The following is a 24,912-nucleotide window of genomic DNA, read 5'->3' as shown; positions in this document are numbered from 1 at the left end:
ATGCGGAGCACACTTTTACCACCCCATACACCCCCAACACTGAGCGCGCCAGGAAAAGATGCGGAGCACACTTTTACCACCCCATACGCCCCCAAAACTGAGCGCACCAGGAGAATATGCGGAGCACACTTTTACCACCCCATACACCCCCAAAACTGAGCGCACCAGGAGAAGATGCGGAGCACACTTTTACCACCCCATTCATTCACCCCCAAAACTCAGCGCACCAGGAGAGGATGCAGAGCACACTTTTACCACTCCATTCATACACCCCCAAAACTGAACGCACCAGGAGAAGATGCGGAGCACACTCACACAGGGGCAGGGCCCGAGCTGGACAGGAGTGTGGCAGGAGTCAAGGTCGGGCAGTATGAGGGCCAGGCGTGGGCAGCGGGCAGTCACCAGCTCACTGCAGCCTGAAGAGAACCGAGCTGGATCGAATGCAGCCGATCACGCACGTGTCAGCCCAGTGGATCCATGGAGCGGACACACACGTGCCTGGGGTGGGTCACCGCCAGGTCCCCACTGGGGCAGCCCACCGGAAGTGGGCTGAAGCAATGGAGTGCGTCACCCTGCGGCCCAGGCAGGGGGACATCCGGGGATCTGAGCGGTCAGACTCCCAATCGGAGGAGGGGGTGGAGAACCGAGGGATCTCTTCCCCCCATGGAGACAGCTCAGAGGGGTACTGTCAGGGTACCTGCACAGAGTGAGGTACAGGCAGCAGGTGTGGTGTCAGGGTACAGTCAGAGAGATACTCCCGTGCCCGGGGTGATGCCAGGGTACAGATGGAGAGGTGCATGCCAGCCCTGGCTCCTGGCTGCCCCCCTCTGCGGGATGCCACTGCAGTGAGGCGCCATCTTTGCCCAGGCGCACACGGCAGGGGGGAATGGTCCTGGAGACCGGCGGTTCGAGTGGGTCATTTCCCGCCGCCTGCACGGCTCGGATCTCCCTGGCAGCCGCCCAGGCTTCTCTTCTTTTTTATCACAGCGGCTTGAAGGTGGGCTTCATTTATTCTCGGATCCGCCGGAAGAGTGAAGGTCGCGCAGCTGCCGCGCATCAACCTGTCGCTGCAGCCAGACGGCTTCGTGGAACAAATGACATTGAGCCGCGCGTCACGGCCGCCTCCAAACACGCATTACAAGCGCTTGTCGGGCTGGTGCGGTCACCCGAGCGTCCAGCGCAGCGCCTCGACCGAGGTGCGCCCCGCGCTGCGCCTCGGCCGGGGTGCGCCCCGCGCAGCGCCTCGGCCGGGGTGCGCCCCGCGCAGGGCGCACGCGGCATTTAGTTGTGAAATGGGTCTATTACGCCGCTGATGTGTACAGGAGTTATTGTAAAGTGATTGTGACAGCTAGAGGCGGCGGGTGGTTAAGAAGGGCCACCTTTGTGTGCCACAGACTCCGCGCAGCCCGCCATGATGGAGACCCCCGGCCCTCGGGCCTTCATCGCCCCGTGGGGTCCCCTGCCATGTGCGTCATCTTCAGCCACTCCTGCCCTTATAGCTGACTGCGCTTTGCACTCTGGGACTTTTGGGTTTATTTATTTATTTATGCGTTTTTATATAGCGCGGACTTTACCCGAAGGTTTCAGAGCGCTTCACAGTAGGAACAGAACTGATACACGAGAACAGTACAAGTGAGCAAAATACAAAAGCAAACGTTACATTAAATGAAGCAAAAATGACAATCGTGAGCCAACAAAATACAAGAGGTAGCAAACGGTGCATTACAGGAGGAAAAAGTGACGTGTGCAGGTTAAAAAGGCGTACAAAATAAACATAGAGGTATAATACTGAAATATATGGCAGACACTCAAGCACAAGAACAAACATTACGAAGGCACTGGTGGCACTTGTGCAGGTATGGGAAACAACCAAATGTAAGAGGTAGAAACCAGTGTGTTACAAGAGAAAGTGACGGGTGCAGGTTACACACGAGTACAAAACACAGGTAAAAGGATAATACTGCAAAAAATGGCAGACTCTCAAACCACAAGAACACACTGGGAAGACACTTCCATAGTCAAGTTAGTAGATTTTCTATAATGGAGGGTCTTCCTTCAGATAATAGAATCGGCGTGAATTACATTTGGAAGTGTCTCTGGAGGAGGAGAACTTTGAGGTCCCTTTTGAAGGCCTGGGAGGAGTAGGTGGTCCGGAGCTGAGGCGGAAGGGAGTTCCAGATTCTCACTGCGTTGCCTGAAAAGGATTGGGTCATCGATCTTTCCTTCTTGAAAGTGGGAGGTTCAAGCAGTAGATTTTCCACATTTCATGATGGTCTAGAGCCTCCAGAGAGTTTCAGTTTATTCGCCAGGTAGCGCGGAGAGGAGGAGGAGGAGGAGTGCAAGGCTTTGTGGGTGATGCAGGCAGTCTTGTAGATAGCTCTAGCCTCGATGGGAAGCGAGCGGAGGGTGGATAGCATGGGAGTGATGTGGTCGCTTCTTTTGGCCCCAAAAATGAAACAAGCTGCTGAATGGAGAACAGACTTAAGGGGGGACAGGTGGGATTTGGGGAGGCCAGTCAGAAGAGAATTGCAGTAGCCCAGTCTGGAGAGGACCAGCGATTGGACCAGGGTTTTAAGGTCATGCTCCGGGAAGAAGCGACCCATCTATCGGGCCCGAAAGGCCAGACGCATCAGAGTTCTTTGCATTGTAAGACTGCTGTTACAGATCCCAGCATGCAAAGCGACCATGTTTACAAAGCTATTAGGGACAAGAAGGAATGAAAAGGCTGTTTTCAAGCACAAGTTCACCTGAGGATGTCTAGGCGCTAGGAAGTGTGTCTCCACCAAAGAGGGCAGCTGCTGAGAGAAGGGGGGGGGGGGTCCTGCAAGTTCCTCCTCGATGCTGACAGCTTCAGCTCCCAGAAGGCACGTGCCAGAAAGAGGGAGCTTTAATTCTGCCCCTGTTAGCCTTTGGCTTCCATGTGTTTATCACGGGTTGTGGTTGCTCACGTGGGTGTCCTTCGAGGCCATGGTATCCCGTGGATAGTTACATTGTCCCATTAGGTCTTGGTGATGAGGCAACAAGTTGTCCTTTTGTTAGACTTTGGCTAACACGTCGAAGAATGGAGGCTATAATGGGAAGCTGTGCTGGGATGTATTGACTCTGCTGACGTGCCTCAGTCTAAATGCTGATTTATGTATTATTATTTTTTTACGTGGTCACTGCAGTGTAGATGCCTTAGCCTGTCATAAAGGCGCCCTGTTATTCGTTCAGCGGCCTTGCATGTTCATTTGTTGTACCTGGCTGCCATGATAGCACTGCACAAAGCCCAGTGTCCTGCAGCCTGGCACGTTTTTTCACAACAATCATAGGGGACAGCCAGTGCAAGGCACCGGTACGTTATACTTTGCTTGTTGCTCTGAGCACTTCATTGGAAATTGAATTTTTCTTCAATATTGCCATGTTTTGAGTATCTTTGCTGCTCCAGGTCGGTTATGAGGGAAAGAATCTTATTGCACAACTAAGAGTTGCATTTTCAAAAGACTCCTATACAAATAGTTGGTCTATTATTAGTTTTTTCAGGAGGCCCTGCCCTGCCTGTGGGAATCCTGTAAGGTGCTCTGTGCATTCTTGATTGGTGGTTCGCAACCTACGTTGTGCGTCATGTTTTCAACCGTGAGTATTCACTGCTCAGAACTCATCGTGCCCACACTTTTCATCAACACTACCATTGGTTCTTGGGTGTTAGGGGCGGGACACGTGTAGTATTGAATACAAGTGACCCTGTTCATACACCCACTAGGTCCGCCTTAGAAGCATCAGAAGGGTACCGCGCGGTGCTACAGAACGGCACATACTGAACACCTTCGGATAAGAAACTGAAGACGGACAACTTATGCCCATGGCACATTTGATATTTTCAAATTCCAAAATAGTCTCCCCACTCAGGAATCTGTATTGCCCACTCTCCTGATGTCGTACCACAGGTCGCTCTGGCAGAATTGTCCTATTCTACAGAATTGCATGCTGGAACCTGTAGTTTCACCTTTAACATGGAAAGTTTGAGCTAAAAAATCACAGCGGGCAAAGTGCTCTCGTCTAAAAAGCAAAGTCTGTGCAAGGTGTCACGAGGGGCATAGCTTGGTCAGTAAGATTGGGGTGGTGGGTGGAGGGAGGGTGTGCTTAAGATTTCCGACAATCAGGCTGATAGATATACACAAGCAGGGTACATGAGAGAGGCCTAGGGGGCGAAAGAAAGGAAGAGGAATGCTGATTGGGAGGAAGAGAGAAAATACAATATTTTGGAAAATAGCCAATATTTTGAGGATTTTCAAAACAAAGAGGGAAAGAGTGTGTGTCTGTTTTTGTCTGTGTGTGTAAATAACCCTGGTGAAATGTGACTGATATTTCACAATACCTGACTGAAAGCGCCTGTACCAAACTATTTATCAGAATAGACATATTCTGAGGAGGTATAACCCCCCACCCCACCGAATCTACACCCCAGGCCTCTTGACAGGGGTGCTTAACTGGGTGCGAGTCAACTTGTTCCAGAGCTTTTAGAAATGCAGCACATTATCAAATGCCACCCGAAGAACAAGCTCAAACACTGAAGGTAGGTACCTGCTGCCATGCCTAAAGCACTCCCCCCTCCAGCCACACCCACCAGCCGTGAGACCGAGGAGGAGAGAAGCAGCCCCACTGAGTTGGAGTTGGTGGCCGGAAGGGGCGGGCCTCTCTGGGAGCGGATACCTTCTCAAGGGCAGACATCCTTTAAGTTGTGTTCAGCGTCCCGGCCTACTGGTGCCGGCACTACCATGGGGTCGAAATTGGCCCCATGCTGGGCTGCGCCCTCAGCCTTGAGTGGAACCAACTTGTGCCATGTGAGACTTTTGGAAAGTTTTCTACCCAATCAATACTCAGTCATGCTCTGATGGAGAAGGGGGGAGCATGCTACTCATGAGCGAGGGGATGTAGGAACAGCCTCTTTTAACTTGTCTGTCTTCTGCCCGGATCCATAGTGGGCGGTGCACACCATATGGATTTTGATGTATGAATGCCTACCAGCGCTGCCCATCTCTCCACTCCTGATTAATCCTGGGTGCGGGCATCGAGCTCTGCCCATCAAATATTCATCAAAGTCTTCAGGTGAGTCAGCGCTGGGAGCTTTGAATCCAGACCGAGCCGCAGGCCCCGGCTCCGCCCTCGGCGCACTCGCCAGGGCTCTTGTGCACAAGGTGTCTTCTTCGTGGGGTGGGGGGCATGGGGGCTGGAGCAAGAGCAGGGCAGAGGGGACCAGTGTAGCAGAGGGGTGATGGGGGAGGGGGAGCAGGTGTGTGGGAGACAGAGAGGAAAGGCATCTGAGAGCTAGAAGCCTGCATGGGAGGGAAAGGCAGATGTGTGGGTGAGAGGAGGGGTGAGAGGGGGTGGGCTGGGGAGAGATACAAGGAGATGTGTGAGAGAAGGCGAGTGAGAGAGGGGACAGGCACTGGTGTAACAAAACTTGAGGAGGACCCCTGCAAGGTACGGGGGGGCCCCATCCATACTCATCAGACACTCTCTGGCCAGAGACCTGTGCTGAGGGCAGGGCTCGAGTCGGGGTACCACGCGGGTGGACGGCGTCCACCCACTCATTTTAAGGGGTCTTACCGGGTGGACGCCGTCCCCCCTGCGCAAAAGCTGGTATGCTGTAGGAGAGCATGCATTAATTAGTCTGTACAGTATGCTGCTGCTCTAGCGCTGCCTGTCTTGTCCCCAACAAGTGCCAGATGCACAGTTATGGCTCGCCACAGACAAGTGCGCCCGTCCTGTGGGCGCGATCACGTATTTGAGCGTCCCCCCACTTCGTTTTTTTTTCTTTCTCATGACGTCACTTCCGGTCGTGCCGTCACTCCACTTTTCTGAGCGTCCCCCCACCTCTAGGTTTTCCCCTTTTGTGACGTCACTTCCGGTCGTGACGTCACTTCATGTCTGTGAGCGTCCCCCCACTTCTTTATTTAGGACTTGTGCCCTGGCTGAGGGGGCCCCTGGAGCTTAGGGCCCCCTCTCCGTGGGGGCTACGGGGGCCAGTGTTACCCCACTGAGGGCAGGTGTAGGTGACGGAGCATGTGAGGGGAACGGCAGGTCTGGAAGAGCGACAGATCTTTCAACTCACAGATGTGAAACCTCCGAAGGACAAAAGCTTTGTTTTTGATTTTAGGGGGGCTGAGGGTGCGGGACAGGGGGGTTGGAGGCTTCGAGGCAGTGAATTGAAAGGTGCCTGGACTGTGCTCTGCACTAACCCCTGCCCCCTTCAAAGCCCTGCCCCTTCTCACTCGGTGAGGGGGCGGGGCTCTGGGCCCCTCCTCACATGCTGAGGGGGCGGGGCTCTGGGGTGGGCCTTCGAGGCAGTGAATCGAAAGGTGCCTGGCCTGTGCTCTGCACTTAGCCACGTCTCCTTGAAAGCCCCGCCCCTCCTGACATGTTGAACAAGGATTGTGAGTTGTCAGGTCTGGAGTTTTATTTATTTTATTTATTTTATTTGTGCAATTTTCTATAGCGCAAACTTTACCCGAAGGTGTCAGAGCGCTTTACATAAGAACCAGTTGAAAACATAAGGACTAACGGTTACATGAAAAAATTGCAAATTTTTGCTTTACATAAGAACTAGTTGAAAATATACGGATTTAGGAGTACACGTGTTACAAAAAAGGTACCAGCAGAAAAAAATGCAAATGTACAAGAGATAAAGTCACTCAAGGAGGAGATACAAATGGATATACTCTAGGCATATACTAGTAATATCTCTATCTACATAGGGAGGGGATACACATGGACATCTTAAGAGTCACATAGGAATGGTAGAGAGCACAGCGGACTACTGCATATTCTAGTGATTAGAGTTATCTCTATATACATAGGGAAGGGGTAAAACTGGATATACTCTAAGAGTCACATAGGAATGGTGTGGGAGTGACCATGTGTGGGAGGGAGGGGCAGGTGAGGGGAGTGACCATCATGTGTGGGAGAGAAGAGCTGGATCAGAGAGAGAGAGGGTCAAATGTGAAAAAGAGAGCAGCTGTAATCGAGAATGACAGAGTGGAAGAAAGAAAGCAGGCGTGTCACAGAGTGAGAAGGAGGCATGCACAATTCTGGAGGTGGACGGGCAACTGGAAGCTCGAGCCAGACTCGAGCCAGACTCGAGCCGGATACAGGGCTCTGGCTCAGCTCAAGGTCCATTTGAACCCTCAAGCCAAAGCAAACCGAGCCCATCACGTGTCATCTGCGGCCACCACACTTAACACCAGCCACTACAAATGGAAGACCAGCATTACCCTTTGATATAGCTAGGAGAAGGCGTCGCTCATGTAATTTGCTGTAGCAGAATTACACAAAATGACAAAGTTATACAAAAGTACACAGAATTACGCAAGGAGCGTAACCTAGCATTATCACTATTTTCTTTATTGCACAATGCCCCCCCCACATCCAGAGGTGACCCGAGGATGCATTTTGCACCATTGCACAATGCCCCCTAACATCAACAAGTGACGTGAGGATGCATTTTGCACCATTGCACAATGCCCCCCCACATCCAGAAGTGACCCGAGGATGCATTTTGCACCATTGCACAATGCCCCCCAACATCCACAAGCGACCGAGGATGCATTTTGCACCATTGCACAATGCCCCCCCCACATCCAGAAGTGACCCGAGGATGCATTTTGCACCATTGCACAATGCCCCCCAACATCCACAAGTGACCGAGGATGCATTTTGCACCATTGCACAATGCCCCCCACATCCAGAAGTGACCCGAGGATGCATTTTGCACCATTGCACAATGCCCCCCAACATCCACAAGTGACCCGAGGATGCATTTTGCACCATTGCACAATGCCCCCCCACATCCACAAGTGACCTGAGGATGCATTTTGCACCATTGCACAATGCCCCCCACATCCAGAAGTGACCCGAGGATGCATTTTGCACCATTGCACAATGCCCCCCAACATCCACAAGTGACGTGAGGATGCATTTTGCACCATTGCACAATGCCCCCCCACATCCAGAAGTGACCCGAGGATGCATTTTGCACCATTGCACAATGCACCCCAACATCCACAAGCGACCGAGGATGCATTTTGCACCATTGCACAATGCCCCCCCACATCCAGAAGTGACCCGAGGATGCATTTTGCACCATTGCACAATGCCCCCCAACATCCACAAGCGACCGAGGATGCATTTTGCACCATTGCACAATGCCCCCCCACATCCAGAAGTGACCTGAGGATGCATTTTGCACCATTGCACAATGCCCCCCAACATCCACAAGTGACCGAGGATGCATTTTGCACCATTGCACAATGCCCCCCACATCCAGAAGTGACCAGAGGATGCATTTTGCACCATTGCACAATGCCCCCCAACATCCACAAGTGACCCGAGGATGCATTTTGCACCATTGCACAATGCCCCCCCACATCCACAAGTGACCTGAGGATGCATTTTGCACCATTGCACAATGCCCCCCACATCCAGAAGTGACCCGAGGATGCATTTTGCACCATTGCACAATGCCCCCCAACATCCACAAGTGACGTGAGGATGCATTTTGCACCATTGCACAATGCCCCCCCACATCCAGAAGTGACCCGAGGATGCATTTTGCACCATTGCACAATGCACCCCAACATCCACAAGCGACCGAGGATGCATTTTGCACCATTGCACAATGCCCCCCCGCATCCAGAAGTGACCCGAGGATGCATTTTGCACCATTGCACAATGCCCCCAACATCCACAAGTGACCGAGGATGCATTTTGCACCATTGCACAATGCCCCCCACATCCAGAAGTGACCCGAGGATGCATTTTGCACCATTGCACAATGCCCCCCAACATCCACAAGTGACCCGAGGATGCATTTTGCACCATTGCACAATGCCCCCCCACATCCAGAAGTGACCCGAGGATGCATTTTGCACCATTGCACAATGCCCCCCCACATCCAGAAGTGACCCGAGGATGCATTTTGCACCATTGCACAATGCCCCCCAACATCCACAAGTGACGTGAGGATGCATTTTTCTCCATTGCACAATGCCCCCCCCCACATCCAGAAGTGACCCGAGGATGCATTTTGCACCATTGCACAATGCCCCCCAACATCCACAAGCGACCGAGGATGCATTTTGCACCATTGCACAATGCCCCCCTCACATCCAGAAGTGACCCGAGGATGCATTTTGCACCATTGCACAATGCCCCCCAACATCCACAAGTGACCGAGGATGCATTTTGCACCATTGCACAATGCCCCCCACATCCAGAAGTGACCCGAGGATGCATTTTGCACCATTGCACAATGCCCCCCAACATCCACAAGTGACCCGAGGATGCATTTTGCACCATTGCACAATGCCCCCCCACATCCACTAGTGACCTGAGGATGCATTTTGCACCATTGCACAATGCCCCCCAACATCCACAAGTGACGTGAGGATTCATTTTGCACCATTGCACAATGCCCCCCCACATCCAGAAGTGACCCGAGGATGCATTTTGCACCATTGCACAATGCCCCCCAACATCCACAAGTGACCCGAGGATGCATTTTGCACCATTGCACAATGCCCCCTCACATCCAGAAGTGACCCGAGGATGCATTTTGCACCATTGCACAATGCCCCCCAACATCCACAAGTGACCCGAGGATGCATTTTGCACCATTGCACAATTCCCCCCCCACATCCACAAGTGACCCGAGGATGCATTTTGCACCACTGCACAATGTCCCCCCACATCCAGAAGTGACCCCAGGATGCATTTTGCACCATTGCACAATGCCCCCTCACATCCAGAAGTGACCCGAGAATGCATTTTGCACCATTGTACAATGCCCCTTCACATCCAGAAGTGACCCGAGGATGCATTTTGCACCATTGCACAATGCCCCCCAACATCCAGAAGTGACCCGAGGATGCATTTTGCACCATTGCACTATGCCCCCTCACATCCAAAAGTGACCCGAGGATGCATTTTGCACCATTGCACAATGCCCCCCAACATCCACAAGTGACCTGAGGATGCATTTTGCACCACTGCACAATGTCCCCCCACATCCACAAGTGACCCCAGGATGCATTTTGCACCATTGCACAATGCCCCCTCACATCCAGAAGTGACCCGAGAATGCATTTTGCACCATTGCACAATGCCCCTTCACATTCAGAAGTGACCCGAGGATGCATTTTGCACCATTGCACAATGCCCCACAACATCCAGAAATGACCCGAGGATCCATTTTGCACCATTGCACTATGCCCCCTCACATCCAGAAGTGACCCGAGGATGCATTTTGCACCATTGCACAATGCCCCCCAACATCCAGAAGTGACCCGAGGATGCATTTTGCACCATTGCACAATGCCCCCCCCCACATCCAGAAGTGACCCTATGATGCATTTTGCACCATTGCACAATGCCCCCTCGCATCCAGAAGTGACCCGAGGATGCATTTTGCACCATTGCACAATGCCCCCCACATCCAGAAGTGACCCGAGGATGCATTTTGCACCATTGCACAATGCCCCCCTCACATCCAGAAGTGACCCGAGGATGCATTTTGCACCATTGCACAATGCCCCCCAACATCCACAAGTGACCGAGGATGCATTTTGCACCATTGCACAATGCCCCCCACATCCAGAAGTGACCCGAGGATGCATTTTGCACCATTGCACAATGCCCCCCAACATCCACAAGTGACCCGAGGATGCATTTTGCACCATTGCACAATGCCCCCCCACATCCACTAGTGACCTGAGGATGCATTTTGCACCATTGCACAATGCCCCCCAACATCCACAAGTGACGTGAGGATTCATTTTGCACCATTGCACAATGCCCCCCCACATCCAGAAGTGACCCGAGGATGCATTTTGCACCATTGCACAATGCCCCCCAACATCCACAAGTGACCCGAGGATGCATTTTGCACCATTGCACAATGCCCCCTCACATCCAGAAGTGACCCGAGGATGCATTTTGCACCATTGCACAATGCCCCCCAACATCCACAAGTGACCCGAGGATGCATTTTGCACCATTGCACAATTCCCCCCCCACATCCACAAGTGACCCGAGGATGCATTTTGCACCACTGCACAATGTCCCCCCACATCCAGAAGTGACCCCAGGATGCATTTTGCACCATTGCACAATGCCCCCTCACATCCAGAAGTGACCCGAGAATGCATTTTGCACCATTGTACAATGCCCCTTCACATCCAGAAGTGACCCGAGGATGCATTTTGCACCATTGCACAATGCCCCCCAACATCCAGAAGTGACCCGAGGATGCATTTTGCACCATTGCACTATGCCCCCTCACATCCAAAAGTGACCAGAGGATGCATTTTGCACCATTGCACAATGCCCCCCAACATCCACAAGTGACCTGAGGATGCATTTTGCACCACTGCACAATGTCCCCCCACATCCACAAGTGACCCCAGGATGCATTTTGCACCATTGCACAATGCCCCCTCACATCCAGAAGTGACCCGAGAATGCATTTTGCACCATTGCACAATGCCCCTTCACATTCAGAAGTGACCCGAGGATGCATTTTGCACCTTTGCACAATGCCCCACAACATCCAGAAATGACCCGAGGATCCATTTTGCACCATTGCACTATGCCCCCTCACATCCAGAAGTGACCCGAGGATGCATTTTGCACCATTGCACAATGCCCCCCAACATCCAGAAGTGACCCGAGGATGCATTTTGCACCATTGCACAATGCCCCCCCCCCCACATCCAGAAGTGACCCTATGATGCATTTTGCACCATTGCACAATGCCCCCTCGCATCCAGAAGTGACCCGAGGATGCATTTTGCACCATTGCACAATGCCCCCCACATCCAGAAGTGACCCGAGGATGCATTTTGCACCATTGCACAATGCCCCCCAACATCCACAAGTGACCTGAGGATGCATTTTGCACAATTGCACAATGTCCCCCCACATCCAGAAGTGACCCCCAGGATGCATTTTGCACCATTACACAATGCCCCCTCGCATCCAGAAGTGACAGAGGATGCATTTTGCACCATTGCACATTGCCCCCCACATCCACAAGTGACAGAGGATGCATTTTGCACCATTGCACAATGCCCCCCACATCCAGAAGTGAACGAGGATGCATTTTGCACCATTGCACAATGTCCCCCCACATCCAGAAGTGACAGAGTATGCATTTTGCACCATTGCACAATGCCCCCACATCCAGAAGTGACCGAGGATGCATTTTGCACCATTGCACAATGCCCCCCCACATCCAGAAGTGACCCCAGGATGCATTTTGCACCATTGCACAATGCCCCTCCACATCCAGAAGTGACAGAGGATGCATTTTGCACCATTGCACAATGCCCCCCAACATCCACAAGTGACCTGAGGATGCATTTTGCACCATTGCACAATGCCCCCCCCACATCCACAAGTGACCTGAGGATGCATGTTGCACCATTGCACAATGCCCCTCCACATCCAGAAGTGACAGAGGATGCATTTTGCACCATTGCACAATGCCCCCAACATCCACAAGTGACCTGAGGATGCATTTTGTACCATTGCACAATGCCCCCCTACATCCACAAGTGACCTGAGGATGCATTTTGCACCATTGCACAATGTCCCTCCACATCCAGAAGTGACCCCAGGATGCATTTTGCACCATTACACAATGCCCCCTCACATCCAGAAGTGACCCCAGGATGCATTTTGCACCATTGCACAATGCCCCCCCCCCATCCAGAAGTGACCCCAGGATGCATTTTGCACCATTGCACAATGCCCCTCCACATGTAGAAGTGACAGAGGATGCATTTTGCACCATTGCACAATGCCCCCCAACATCCACAAGTGACCTGAGGATGCATTTTGCACCATTGCACAATGCCCCCCCCCACATCCACAAGTGACCTGAGGATGCATGTTGCACCATTGCACAATGCCCCTCCACATCCAGAAGTGACAGAGGATGCATTTTGCCCCATTGCACAATGGCCCCAACATCCACAAGTGACCTGAGGATGCATTTTGCACCATTGCACAATGCCCCCCCACATCCACAAGTGACCTGAGGATGCATTTTGCACCATTGCACAATGTCCCTCCACATCCAGAAGTGACCCCAGGATGCATTTTGCACCATTACACAATGAACCCTCGCATCCAGAAGTGACCCCAGGATGCATTTTGCACCATTGCACGATGCCCCCCACCCCACATCCAGAAGTGGCCCCAGGATGCATTTTGCACCATTGCACAATGCACCTCCACATCCAGAAGTGACCCCAGGATGCATTTTGCACCATTGAAAAATGCCCCCCCCCCACATCCAGAAGTGGCCCCAGGATGCATTTTGCACCATTGCACAATACCCCCCACATCCAGAAGTGACAGAGGATGCCTTTTGCACCATTGCACAATACCCCCCCACATCCAGAAGTGACCCGAGGATGCATTTTGCACCATTGCACAATGCCCCCTCGCATCCAGAATTGACCCGAGGATGCATTTTGCACCAGTGCACAATGCCCCCCCACATCCAGAAGTGACAGAGGATGCCTTTTGCACCATTGCACAATACCCCCCCCCACATCCAGAAGTGACCCGAGGATGCATTTTGCACCATTGCACAATAACCCCCCCCCACATCCAGAAGTGACCCGAGGATGCATTTTGCACCATTGCACAATGCCCCCCCCACACCCAGAAGTGACCCCAGGATGCATTTTGCATCATTGCACAATACCCCCCCCCACATCCAGAAGTGACCCGAGGATGCATTTTGCACCATTGCACAATGCCCCCTCGCATCCAGAATTGACCCAAGGATGCATTTTGCACCAGTGCACAATGCCCCCCCACATCCAGAAGTGACAGAGAATGCCTTTTGCACCATTGCACAATACCCCCCCCACATCCAGAAGTGACCCGAGGATGCATTTTGCACCATTGCACAATACCCCCCCCACATCCAGAAGTGACCCGAGGATGCATTTTGCACCATTGCACAATGCCCCCCCCCACACCCAGAAGTGACCCCAGGATGCATTTTGCACCATTGCACAATACCCCCCCACATCCAGAAGTGACCCGAGGATGCATTTTGCACCATTGCACAATGCCCCCTCGCATCCAGAATTGACCCGAGGATGCATTTTGCACCAGTGCACAATGCCCCCCCATATCCAGAAGTGACAGAGGATGCCTTTTGCACCATTGCACAATACCCCCCACATCCAGAAGTGACCCGAGGATGCATTTTGCACCATTGCACAATGCCCCCTCACATCCAGAAGTGACCCGAGGATGCCTTTTGCACCATTGCACAATACCCCCCCCACACCCAGAAGTGACCCCAGGATGCATTTTGCACCATTGCACAATACCCCCCCCACATCCAGAAGTGACCCGAGGATGCATTTTGCACCATTGCACAATGCCCCCTCGCATCCAGAATTGACCAGAGGATGCATTTTGCACCAGTGCACAATGCCCCCCCCACATCCACAAGTGACAGAGGATGCCTTTTGCACCATTGCACAATACCCCCCCCCACATCCAGAAGTGACCCGAGGATGCATTTTGCACCATTGCACAATGCCCCCTCACATCCAGAAGTGACCCGAGGATGCCTTTTGCACCATTGCACAATACCCCCCCCCCACACCCAGAAGTGACCCCAGGATGCATTTAGCACCATTGCACAATACCCCCCCCCACATTCAGAAGTGACCCGAGGATGCATTTTGCACCATTGCACAATGCCCCCTCGCATCCAGAATTGACCACAGGATGCATTTTGCACCATTGCACAATGCCCCCTCGCATCCAGAATTGACCACAGGATGCATTTTGCACCATTGCACAATGCCCCCCCCCACATCCACAAGTGACCTGAGGATGCATGTTGCACCATTGCACAATGCCCCTCCACATCCAGAAGTGACAGAGGATGCATTTTGCCCCATTGCACAATGGCCCCAACATCCACAAGTGACCTGAGGATGCATTTTGCACCATTGCACAATGCCCCCCCACATCCACAAGTGACCTGAGGATGCATTTTGCACCATTGCACAATGTCCCTCCACATCCAGAAGTGACCCCAGGATGCATTTTGCACCATTACACAATGAACCCTCGCATCCAGAAGTGACCCCAGGATGCATTTTGCACCATTGCACGATGCCCCCCACCCCACATCCAGAAGTGGCCCCAGGATGCATTTTGCACCATTGCACAATGCACCTCCACATCCAGAAGTGACCCCAGGATGCATTTTGCACCATTGAAAAATGCCCCCCCCCCACATCCAGAAGTGGCCCCAGGATGCATTTTGCACCATTGCACAATACCCCCCACATCCAGAAGTGACAGAGGATGCCTTTTGCACCATTGCACAATACCCCCCCACATCCAGAAGTGACCCGAGGATGCATTTTGCACCATTGCACAATGCCCCCTCGCATCCAGAATTGACCCGAGGATGCATTTTGCACCAGTGCACAATGCCCCCCCACATCCAGAAGTGACAGAGGATGCCTTTTGCACCATTGCACAATACCCCCCCCCCACATCCAGAAGTGACCCGAGGATGCATTTTGCACCATTGCACAATAACCCCCCCCCACATCCAGAAGTGACCCGAGGATGCATTTTGCACCATTGCACAATGCCCCCCCCACACCCAGAAGTGACCCCAGGATGCATTTTGCATCATTGCACAATACCCCCCCCCACATCCAGAAGTGACCCGAGGATGCATTTTGCACCATTGCACAATGCCCCCTCGCATCCAGAATTGACCCAAGGATGCATTTTGCACCAGTGCACAATGCCCCCCCACATCCAGAAGTGACAGAGAATGCCTTTTGCACCATTGCACAATACCCCCCCCACATCCAGAAGTGACCCGAGGATGCATTTTGCACCATTGCACAATACCCCCCCCACATCCAGAAGTGACCCGAGGATGCATTTTGCACCATTGCACAATGCCCCCCCCCACACCCAGAAGTGACCCCAGGATGCATTTTGCACCATTGCACAATACCCCCCCACATCCAGAAGTGACCCGAGGATGCATTTTGCACCATTGCACAATGCCCCCTCGCATCCAGAATTGACCCGAGGATGCATTTTGCACCAGTGCACAATGCCCCCCCATATCCAGAAGTGACAGAGGATGCCTTTTGCACCATTGCACAATACCCCCCACATCCAGAAGTGACCCGAGGATGCATTTTGCACCATTGCACAATGCCCCCTCACATCCAGAAGTGACCCGAGGATGCCTTTTGCACCATTGCACAATACCCCCCCCACACCCAGAAGTGACCCCAGGATGCATTTTGCACCATTGCACAATACCCCCCCCACATCCAGAAGTGACCCGAGGATGCATTTTGCACCATTGCACAATGCCCCCTCGCATCCAGAATTGACCCGAGGATGCATTTTGCACCAGTGCACAATGCCCCCCCACATCCAGAAGTGACAGAGGATGCCTTTTGCACCATTGCACAATACCCCCCCCACATCCAGAAGTGACCCGAGGATGCATTTTGCACCATTGCACAATGCCCCCTCACATCCAGAAGTGACCCGAGGATGCCTTTTGCACCATTGCACAATACCCCCCCACATCCAGAAGTGACCCAAGGATGCATTTTGCACCATTGCACAATGCCCCCTCGCATCCAGAATTGACCCGAGGATGCATTTTCCACCAGTGCACAATGCCCCCCCACATCCAGAAGTGACAGAGGATGCCTTTTGCACCATTGCACAATACCCCCCCAACATCCAGAAGTGACCCGAGGATGCATTTTGCACCATTGCACAATGCCCCCTCACATCCAGAAGTGACCCGAGGATGCCTTTTGCACCATTGCACAATACCCCCCCCACACCCAGAAGTGACCCCAGGATGCATTTTGCACCATTGCACAATACCCCCCCCCCACATCCAGAAGTGACCCGAGGATGCATTTTGCACCATTGCACAATGCCCCCTCGCATCCAGAATTGACCAGAGGATGCATTTTGCACCAGTGCACAATGCCCCCCCCACATCCACAAGTGACAGAGGATGCCTTTTGCACCATTGCACAATACCCCCCCCCACATCCAGAAGTGACCCGAGGATGCATTTTGCACCATTGCACAATGCCCCCTCACATCCAGAAGTGACCCGAGGATGCCTTTTGCACCATTGCACAATACCCCCCCCCCACACCCAGAAGTGACCCCAGGATGCATTTAGCACCATTGCACAATACCCCCCCCCACATTCAGAAGTGACCCGAGGATGCATTTTGCACCATTGCACAATGCCCCCTCGCATCCAGAATTGACCACAGGATGCATTTTGCACCATTGCACAATGCCCCCTCGCATCCAGAATTGACCACAGGATGCATTTTGCACCAGTGCACAATGCCCCCCCACATCCAGAAGTGACAGAGGATGCCTTTTGCACCATTGCACAATACCCCCCCCCCACATCCAGAAGTGACCCGAGGATGCATTTTGCACCATTGCACAATGCCCCCCCACATCCAGAAGTGACCCGAGGATGCATTTTGCACCATTGCACAATGCCCCCCCACATCCAGAAGTGACCCGAGGATGCCTTTTGCACCATTGCACAATACCCCCCCCACACCCAGAAGTGACCCCAGGATGCATTTTGCACCATTGCACAATACCCCCCCCCACATCCAGAAGTGACCCGAGGATGCATTTTGCACCATTGCACAATGCCCCCTCACATCCAGAAGTGACCCCAGGATGCATTTTGCACGATTGCACAATACCCCCCCCCCACACCCAGAAGTGACCACAGGATGCATTTTGCACCATTGCACAATACCCCCCCCCACACCCAGAAGTGACCCCAGGATGCATTTTGCACCATTGCACAATGCACCTCCACATCCAGAAGTGACCCGAGGATGCATTTTGCATCATTGCACAATACCCCCCCCCCCCCACACCCAGAAGTGACCCCAGGATGCATTTTGCACCATTGCACAATACCCCCCCCCCCCCACACCCAGAAGTGACCCCAGGATGCATTTTGCACCATTGCACAATGCACCTCCACATCCAGAAGTGACCCGAGGATGCATTTTGCACCATTGCACAATGCCCCCCCACATCCAGAAGTGACCCGAGGATGCATTTTGCACCATTGCACAATGCCCCCCCACATCCAGAAGTGACCCGAGGATGCCTTTTGCACCATTGCACAATACCCCCCCACACCCAGAAGTGACCCCAGGATACATTTTGCACCATTGCACAATGCCCCCTCACATCCAGAAGTGACCCCAGGATGCATTTTGCACCATTGCACAATACCCCCCCACACCCAGAAGTGACCCCAGGATGCATTTTGCACCATTGCACAATACCCCCCCCCCACACCCAGAAGTGACCCCAGGATGCATTTTGCACCATTGCACAATGCACCTCCACATCCAGAAGTGACCCGAGGATGCATTTTGCACCATTGCACAATACCCCCCCACACCCAGAAGTGACCCCAGGATGCATTTTGCACCATTGCACAATACCCCCCCCACACCCAGAAGTGACCCCAGGATGCATTTTGCACCATTGCACAATGCCCCCCCCAATCCAGAAGTGACCGAGGATGCATTTTGCACCATTGCACAATGCCCCTCCACATCCAGAAGTGACCCCAGGATGCATTTTGCACCATTACACAATGCCCCCCACATCCAGAAGTGACTGAGGATGCATTTTGCACCATTGCACAATGCCTCCCACATCCAGAAGTGACCCCAGGATGCATTTTGCACCATTGCACAATGCCCCCCCAATCCAGAAGTGACCGAGGATGCATTTTGCACCATTACACAATGCCCCCTCGCATCCAGAAGTGACCCCAGGATGCATTTTGCACTATTACACAATGCCCCCCACATCCAGAAGTGACTGAGGATGCATTTTGCACCATTGCACAATGCCTCCCACATCCAGAAGTGACCCCAGGATGCATTTTGCACCATTGCACAATGCCCCCCAACATCCAGAAGTGACCGAGGATGCATTTTGCACCACAGAGATAGTACTGAATGCAACAGAACATTAACTGCGGCAGCGAGGAGCTCGCGCACACTAAATTCATGGTTCCTGTGCGCCTGCTGTAGGACGTTTGTGCCCCATTACTCATAATTATAAACAGACTGAATTTCATAATTTTCAGCAAGTTTGCAGCAAAAGAGTAATTTGAAATTCCCCAAATGACTCTGATGACTCTGGTGTAATTACATTTTTGCCCAGACCTAGATGTGCACTGGTGAGTGAGAGAGCGCCCTCTAATGCCTGAGTTGCACGCTGTGAAACCAACAATCCCGGGATTAACCCCAGATGACCCTCATGATGAAACTGGATGATTCTCAGCAAATATTTTATTTCACTGATACTCCTTTTTTTGTGTTCATTTGGACGTGTGGAGTTGGCCTAACGGCTCGGGCAGTAAACCTTGAATCTGGGGAACTGGGTTCGAGTCTCGGCAATGACGCTGAACATCCTGTGATTCTGGGCAAATCACTTAATTTTCCAGCGCCTAACAAATATGAATGTGTCCCCATGTAACGCAATTGGTGCTATGTAAAGCGCTCTGATACCCAATACCGGGTCAAGTTTGCGCTATATAAATAAAGTAAGTAAGACAAACCTTTGTGAGTTCCGGATGTGGCTGTACAAAAACCTCCTGCGTTTGATTCACCAGGTTGCAATGTGGCTTCATACCTAATAAGAATGTAAGCCATGTCCAGGGCTCGTGTGTCAACTGACTTGCTGTTAGGTCACGAGTGACATTGCCGCCTGGGGGCGCACGTTTAAGAAAGATCACTTTACTTTGTAAATGCTTCCCAGGGCAGAGATAGCATCTGATGTGCTAGAGGTGAAAGCCTACAGCAGGTTACGGAAGCACTTGTGTCTTTGGGAGAGAGTTTATTATATGTTTATGTGATATCTATTGCTTGATTTGCATGCCGAATCTTTTCAAGGCTCGGCTCGTACGCAGCCTCTCAGAGCCGAGCCAGGCCCCTGGCTCTCCCTCCCTATTAATTAGTTGTCTTGCCCATCTCTACAAAGTAGAAGCGAGGGAGGGCAAACGAGAGACTAAGGGTCTGTATGTGAGTTTGGCGGGCAGGGTTACTCCGTCACAAACGTAATGGGAATCCCATCCGCCAAATTACAATTCCATTATATCCTATAGAACTTGTAAAACGGTGGACATTATATCCTATAGAACTTGTAAAACGGTGGACATTATATCCTTTAGTGGACATTATATCCTTTAGAACTTGTAAAACGGTGGACATTATATCCTTTAGAACTTGTAAAACGGTGGACAGGATATCCACCAGATTTGTGATGGAGTATCACATCCGCCAAGATGGCTCAGAAATGAAGCAGGGAGAGATGAGCTGATATGGGAGAGAGAGTTAGGAATGAAGGAAACATGGGTCTTACAGAGAAGCACACATGAGAGGAAAGACACACGTGGACAGCGACCGTGGTAGAGACATGGGTGGAGGTGGGGGTTATGAGGGAGGCAAGTGAGGAAGATTAGAGGCAGAAGTCGGCCAAAGATTCTAGCAGATGTGGGAGAGAATGAAAGCAAGTGTGGGGACAGGTGAGGGGGTGAAGTGCAGGTGTGGGGACAGGTGAGGGGGTGAAGTGCAGGTGCGGTTATGGGGTTGAGCTTAGCCAGAGAAAGAAGCAGCTGGTGTAGAGAGGTAGGTCTTAGAGAGGGCAGAAGTGGCAGGAAGAAGGAAGTGAGTGGAAGGCAGAGTGTGAGAGAGGGGTGTGAACCAGAGAGATGCAGATATGAGAGGAAGTAGCATGTGTGTGGGAGAGGGGTGTGATCCAGAGAGAGGAATATGAGAGAAAGAAACAGGTATGGGAGGGACAGGTGTGAAAGAGGTGTGTGAGAGGAAAACACAAGTATGAAATAGACGGGTGTCAGAGGAAGGCGTGAGCCAGAGAGAGGTGTTTGAGGGGAAGAACCAAGTATTGGAGAGAGGGAGTGAGCTGGAGAGAAGTGTGTGAGAGGAAGACGCAGGCGTGGAAGGGACAGATGTGAAAGAGATGCGTGAGAGGAAGAAACAATTATGGAATAGAAGGATGTGAGCCGGAGAGAGGTGTGTGAGAGGAAGAAGCAGGTGTAGGAGAGACAGGATAAGCAAGAAAGAAGCAGATGAGGCAAAAGGAAGAAAGTGTGGGAGAGTTAGGGGTGTAAGCCACAGAGAGGTGTGTGAGGGGAAGAAGCAAGTACGGGAGAAACAGGTGTGAGCCAGAAAGGTGTGTTAGACGAATAAGCAAGTGTGAGAGAGAGGTGTGTGAGAGGATGAAACAAGTGTGGAAGAGAGGGGTGTGAGTCAGAGAGAAAGGAGGTGTGTGGAAGGAAGAAGTAGGTGTGGGAGAGAGGATTGTGAGCCAGAGAGAGGTGCGTGAGAGGAAGAAGCATGTGTGGGAGAGAAGTGTGAGAATCAGAGAGAAAGGTGTGTGAGAGGAAGAAGTAAGTGTCGGAGAGAGAGGTGTGAGCCAGGGAGAGGTGTGTGAGAGTACGAAGCAGGTGTGTGAGAGAGGGGTGAGAGTCAGAGAGAAAGGTGTGTGAGAGAAAGAAGTAGGTGTGGGAGAGAGGGGTGTGAGCCAGAGAGAGGTGTGTGAGAGTAAGAAGCAGGTGTGGGAGAGAGGTGTGTGAGAGGATGAAACAGGTGTGGGAGAGACAGGGGCATGTATGAGGAAGAAACACATGTGGAATAGAGGTGCATGAGCCAGAGAGAAAGGTGTATGAGAGGAAGAAATAGATGTGGGAGAGAGAGGTGTGAGCCAGAGAGAGGTGTGTGAGAAGAAGGAGCAAGTGTGGGAGAGAGGGATGAGAGTCAGATGTGTGTGAGAAGAAGAAGAAGCAAGTGTGTAAGAGAAGGGATGTGCCAGAGACAGGCAGACATGGGAAAAAGTGGAAGGTGTGTGAGAGAGGGGTGTGAGTCTGAGATAGCTGTGTGAGGTGACAAAGCAAATGGTGAGAAAGGGGTGCGAGCCAGAAAGAGGTGTGTGAAAGGAAGAAGCAAGTGGAGGAGAGGAGGCGGTGAGCCAGAGATAGCTGTGTGAGGAGACAAAGCAAGTGTGGGAGAGACAGGTGTGAGCCAGAGAGAGGTGTGTGAGAGGAAGAAGTGTTGGAGAGAGGGGTGTGAGCGGAAGAAACAGGTGTGGGAGAGACAGGGGCAAGAACATGTGTGAGAGGAAGAAACAGGTGTGGGAGAGAGATGTTTGAGCCAGAGAGAAACATGTGTGAGAGGAAGAAGTTGGTGTGGGAGAGAGGGGTGTGAGCCAGAGAGAGGTGTGTGACAGGAAGAAGCATGTGTGGGAGAGAGGGGTGAGAGTCAGAGAGAAAGGTGTGTGAGAGAAAGAAGCAGGTGTGGGAGAGAGGGGTGAGAGTCAGAGAGAAAGGTGTGTGAGAGAAAGAAGCAGGTGTGGGAGAGAGGGGTGTGAGCCAGAGAGAGGTGTGTGACAGGAAGAAGCATGTGTTGGAGAGAGGGGTGTGAGCGGAAGAAGCAAGATCCAGCCGAGGCACATGAGAGGAATCATGCAAAAAAGTGGATTTTCCTACAGTAGCTGCGCACGAGGCAAGTGTGAAATTGACATAGTTTGCTTGCATGTAATTACATCAAATTCATCAAAACCTTGCCTAGTTATACATAACACGCAAAAGGCAAATCTGTCATTTTGTGCTATATTTTAGTGCTAAATGCGTCTTCGCATACATTTTTGGACCAAGGACACATTTGATCAAAGCATGACAAACAACATACTCTCTCATTCTCTTGTTCCTGTGCATTTGCAATAAATCTTTACAGTAAAAGGCTCCATTTGTGGTAAATTTTTTACAGCAAATAATGTGTAATTACAAAAAGTTGCGTAATGACATAAATTTGCATAACAAAGGTAACACAAAATTCCTGTAATTATTCAAATTACGCTGGTTTAATTTAGATTTCGCCCAGGGTGTCTGCATACCTCTTCTATGTATAGGTGTCTCACTCTATCCCTGTAATGTATGTGATAACTCTGGGTATCTGCCTGTCCGTCGAATCACAGCCGTATCGGTGCATGTGAGATGGTTGAAGCAGATCCAAGATGGCGGCTGCTAACAATGGCTCCTCTCTCTGGTTGCAGTTTGCAGGCGCTGCGGAAGGAGAAGTCGAGGGATGCTGCCCGCTCCCGCCGAGGCAAGGAGAACTTTGAGTTCTATGAGCTGGCCAAGCTGCTGCCGCTCCCGGCTGCTATCACCAGCCAGCTTGACAAGGCCTCCATCATCCGACTGACCATCAGCTATCTGAAGATGAGGGACTTCGCCAACCAGGGAGACCCTCCATGGAACCTGCGCATGGAAGGTCCTCCTCCAAATACCTCAGTCAAAGGTAAGGGCTCAGAGTGAGTTTCATGTAGGCCAGCACGTATCTGGCTAGGGCCTCATAGAGAGGTCCGTCAAAGAGAAGGATGGAGAGGGAGGCTGAGAGAAAGTGAGTGTATGGCTGTGTGTGTCTCACTCACTCTTCAAACTCAATGTTTTTGCGGGCTAGTTTGCTGCCACTGCTCTTGGCTGTCTCGCCAGTCCAGTCTTGTGTTTCTACTCTATAGGGTGCCTGTCATGTCTGGTCAGGTGTCTCTGATCTATACGGTGTCTCTCTTGTCAATTTATGAGTCTCTGTGATCAATGGGGTCTCTCCAGTCCAGTTAAATCTCACTGTCTGGAAGAAAGAGTCTTTCGATTCTAGTTGATTCTTCACTCTAGGGGTTTTCTACAGCCCATTCTGTGTCGTTGCACTCCGGTGGGCACTCCACTCTGGTTACGCATCGCGGCACTCCTTTGGTTTCTCACAGCTCAGTTGTGCTTCTCTCCAGGGTGCACACTCACTACCTAGAATCCACTACATCAGCCTTCCACTACATGGGAGGCACTACATCAACATTCCTGCTCTTGATAATGTCACTGCATCAGTGAGGGATAACAGATAGAGTTTAGAGATAGGGGTTGGTTGGGGTTTTGTTCAGGGTAGCGTTGAGTTAGATAGGTTTAGGTATTGGTTAAATTTATGGTAAAGCGAGCAATTAGGGTTGGGTATAGGGTTACATTTAAGATTTTGATAAACAAGCGTTGGAGGGTAGGGTTACTGCTTAGATTACATTTAGGAACAGGATATAAGGTTTAGGGTTACAATAATGTTTGAGTTTAAATCAGTCTTAAGGTTGGAATAAGAGTAAGGTTTATGTGTAACTCAGTCTTAGGTTGGAATTAGAGTGAGGTTTAGATTAATATCAGTCTTAAGGTTGGAATAAGAGTAGGGTTTAGGTATATATCAGTCTTAAGGCTGGAATACGAGAAAGGTTTAGGTGTATGTCAGTTTTAAGGTTGGAAAAAGAATAATGTTTAGGTTTATCTTAGTTTTAGGGTTGGAATAAGAGCAAGGTTTAGACTGATATCTGTCTTAAGGTTGTAAAAAGAGTAAGGTTTAGACTATTATCAGTCTTAAGGTTGGAATAAGAGTAAGGTTTAGACTAATATCAGTCTTAAGGTTGGAAAAAGAGCAAGGTTTAGATTAATATCAGTCTTAAGGTTGGAATAAAAATCAAGGTTAGGTTTAGGTAAGTATTATGATTAGGGCTGGAATGAGAATAAGGTTTAGGTATATCTCAGTTTTAAGGTTGAAATAAGAGTAAGGTTTAGGTTTAGGTGAATATCAGTCTTAAGGCTTTAATAAGAGTCTCGTTTAGGATTAGGTTAATATCAGTTTTAAGGCTGAAATAAGAGAAAGGTGTAGGTTTATCTAAAGATTTAGGTTTATGTTTATCTCAGTTTTA

The 24,912-nt window shown here is 51.2% G+C and overlaps 1 protein-coding gene across 1 annotated transcript in view; it reads left to right on the top strand.

Moving 5' to 3' along the window:
- The window catches only part of NPAS3 (neuronal PAS domain protein 3), a 1,714,960-nt gene that overhangs the window by 416,858 nt on the left and 1,273,190 nt on the right, over positions 1 to 24,912 (top strand). The window contains exon 2 of the mRNA XM_086936951.1: positions 23,227 to 23,471. Within this exon, the coding sequence (XP_086793077.1) occupies positions 23,227 to 23,471 (245 nt within the window). The remainder of the gene's footprint in view (positions 1 to 23,226; positions 23,472 to 24,912) is intronic.

The sequence above is a fragment of the Lissotriton vulgaris genome, chromosome 9 (genome assembly GCF_964263255.1).
Source record: "Lissotriton vulgaris chromosome 9, aLisVul1.2, whole genome shotgun sequence".
Lineage (NCBI taxonomy): Eukaryota > Metazoa > Chordata > Amphibia > Caudata > Salamandridae > Lissotriton > Lissotriton vulgaris.
The sequence above is the reverse complement of the archived record's forward strand: the minus strand, read 5'-3'. Positions and strand labels throughout refer to the sequence as shown.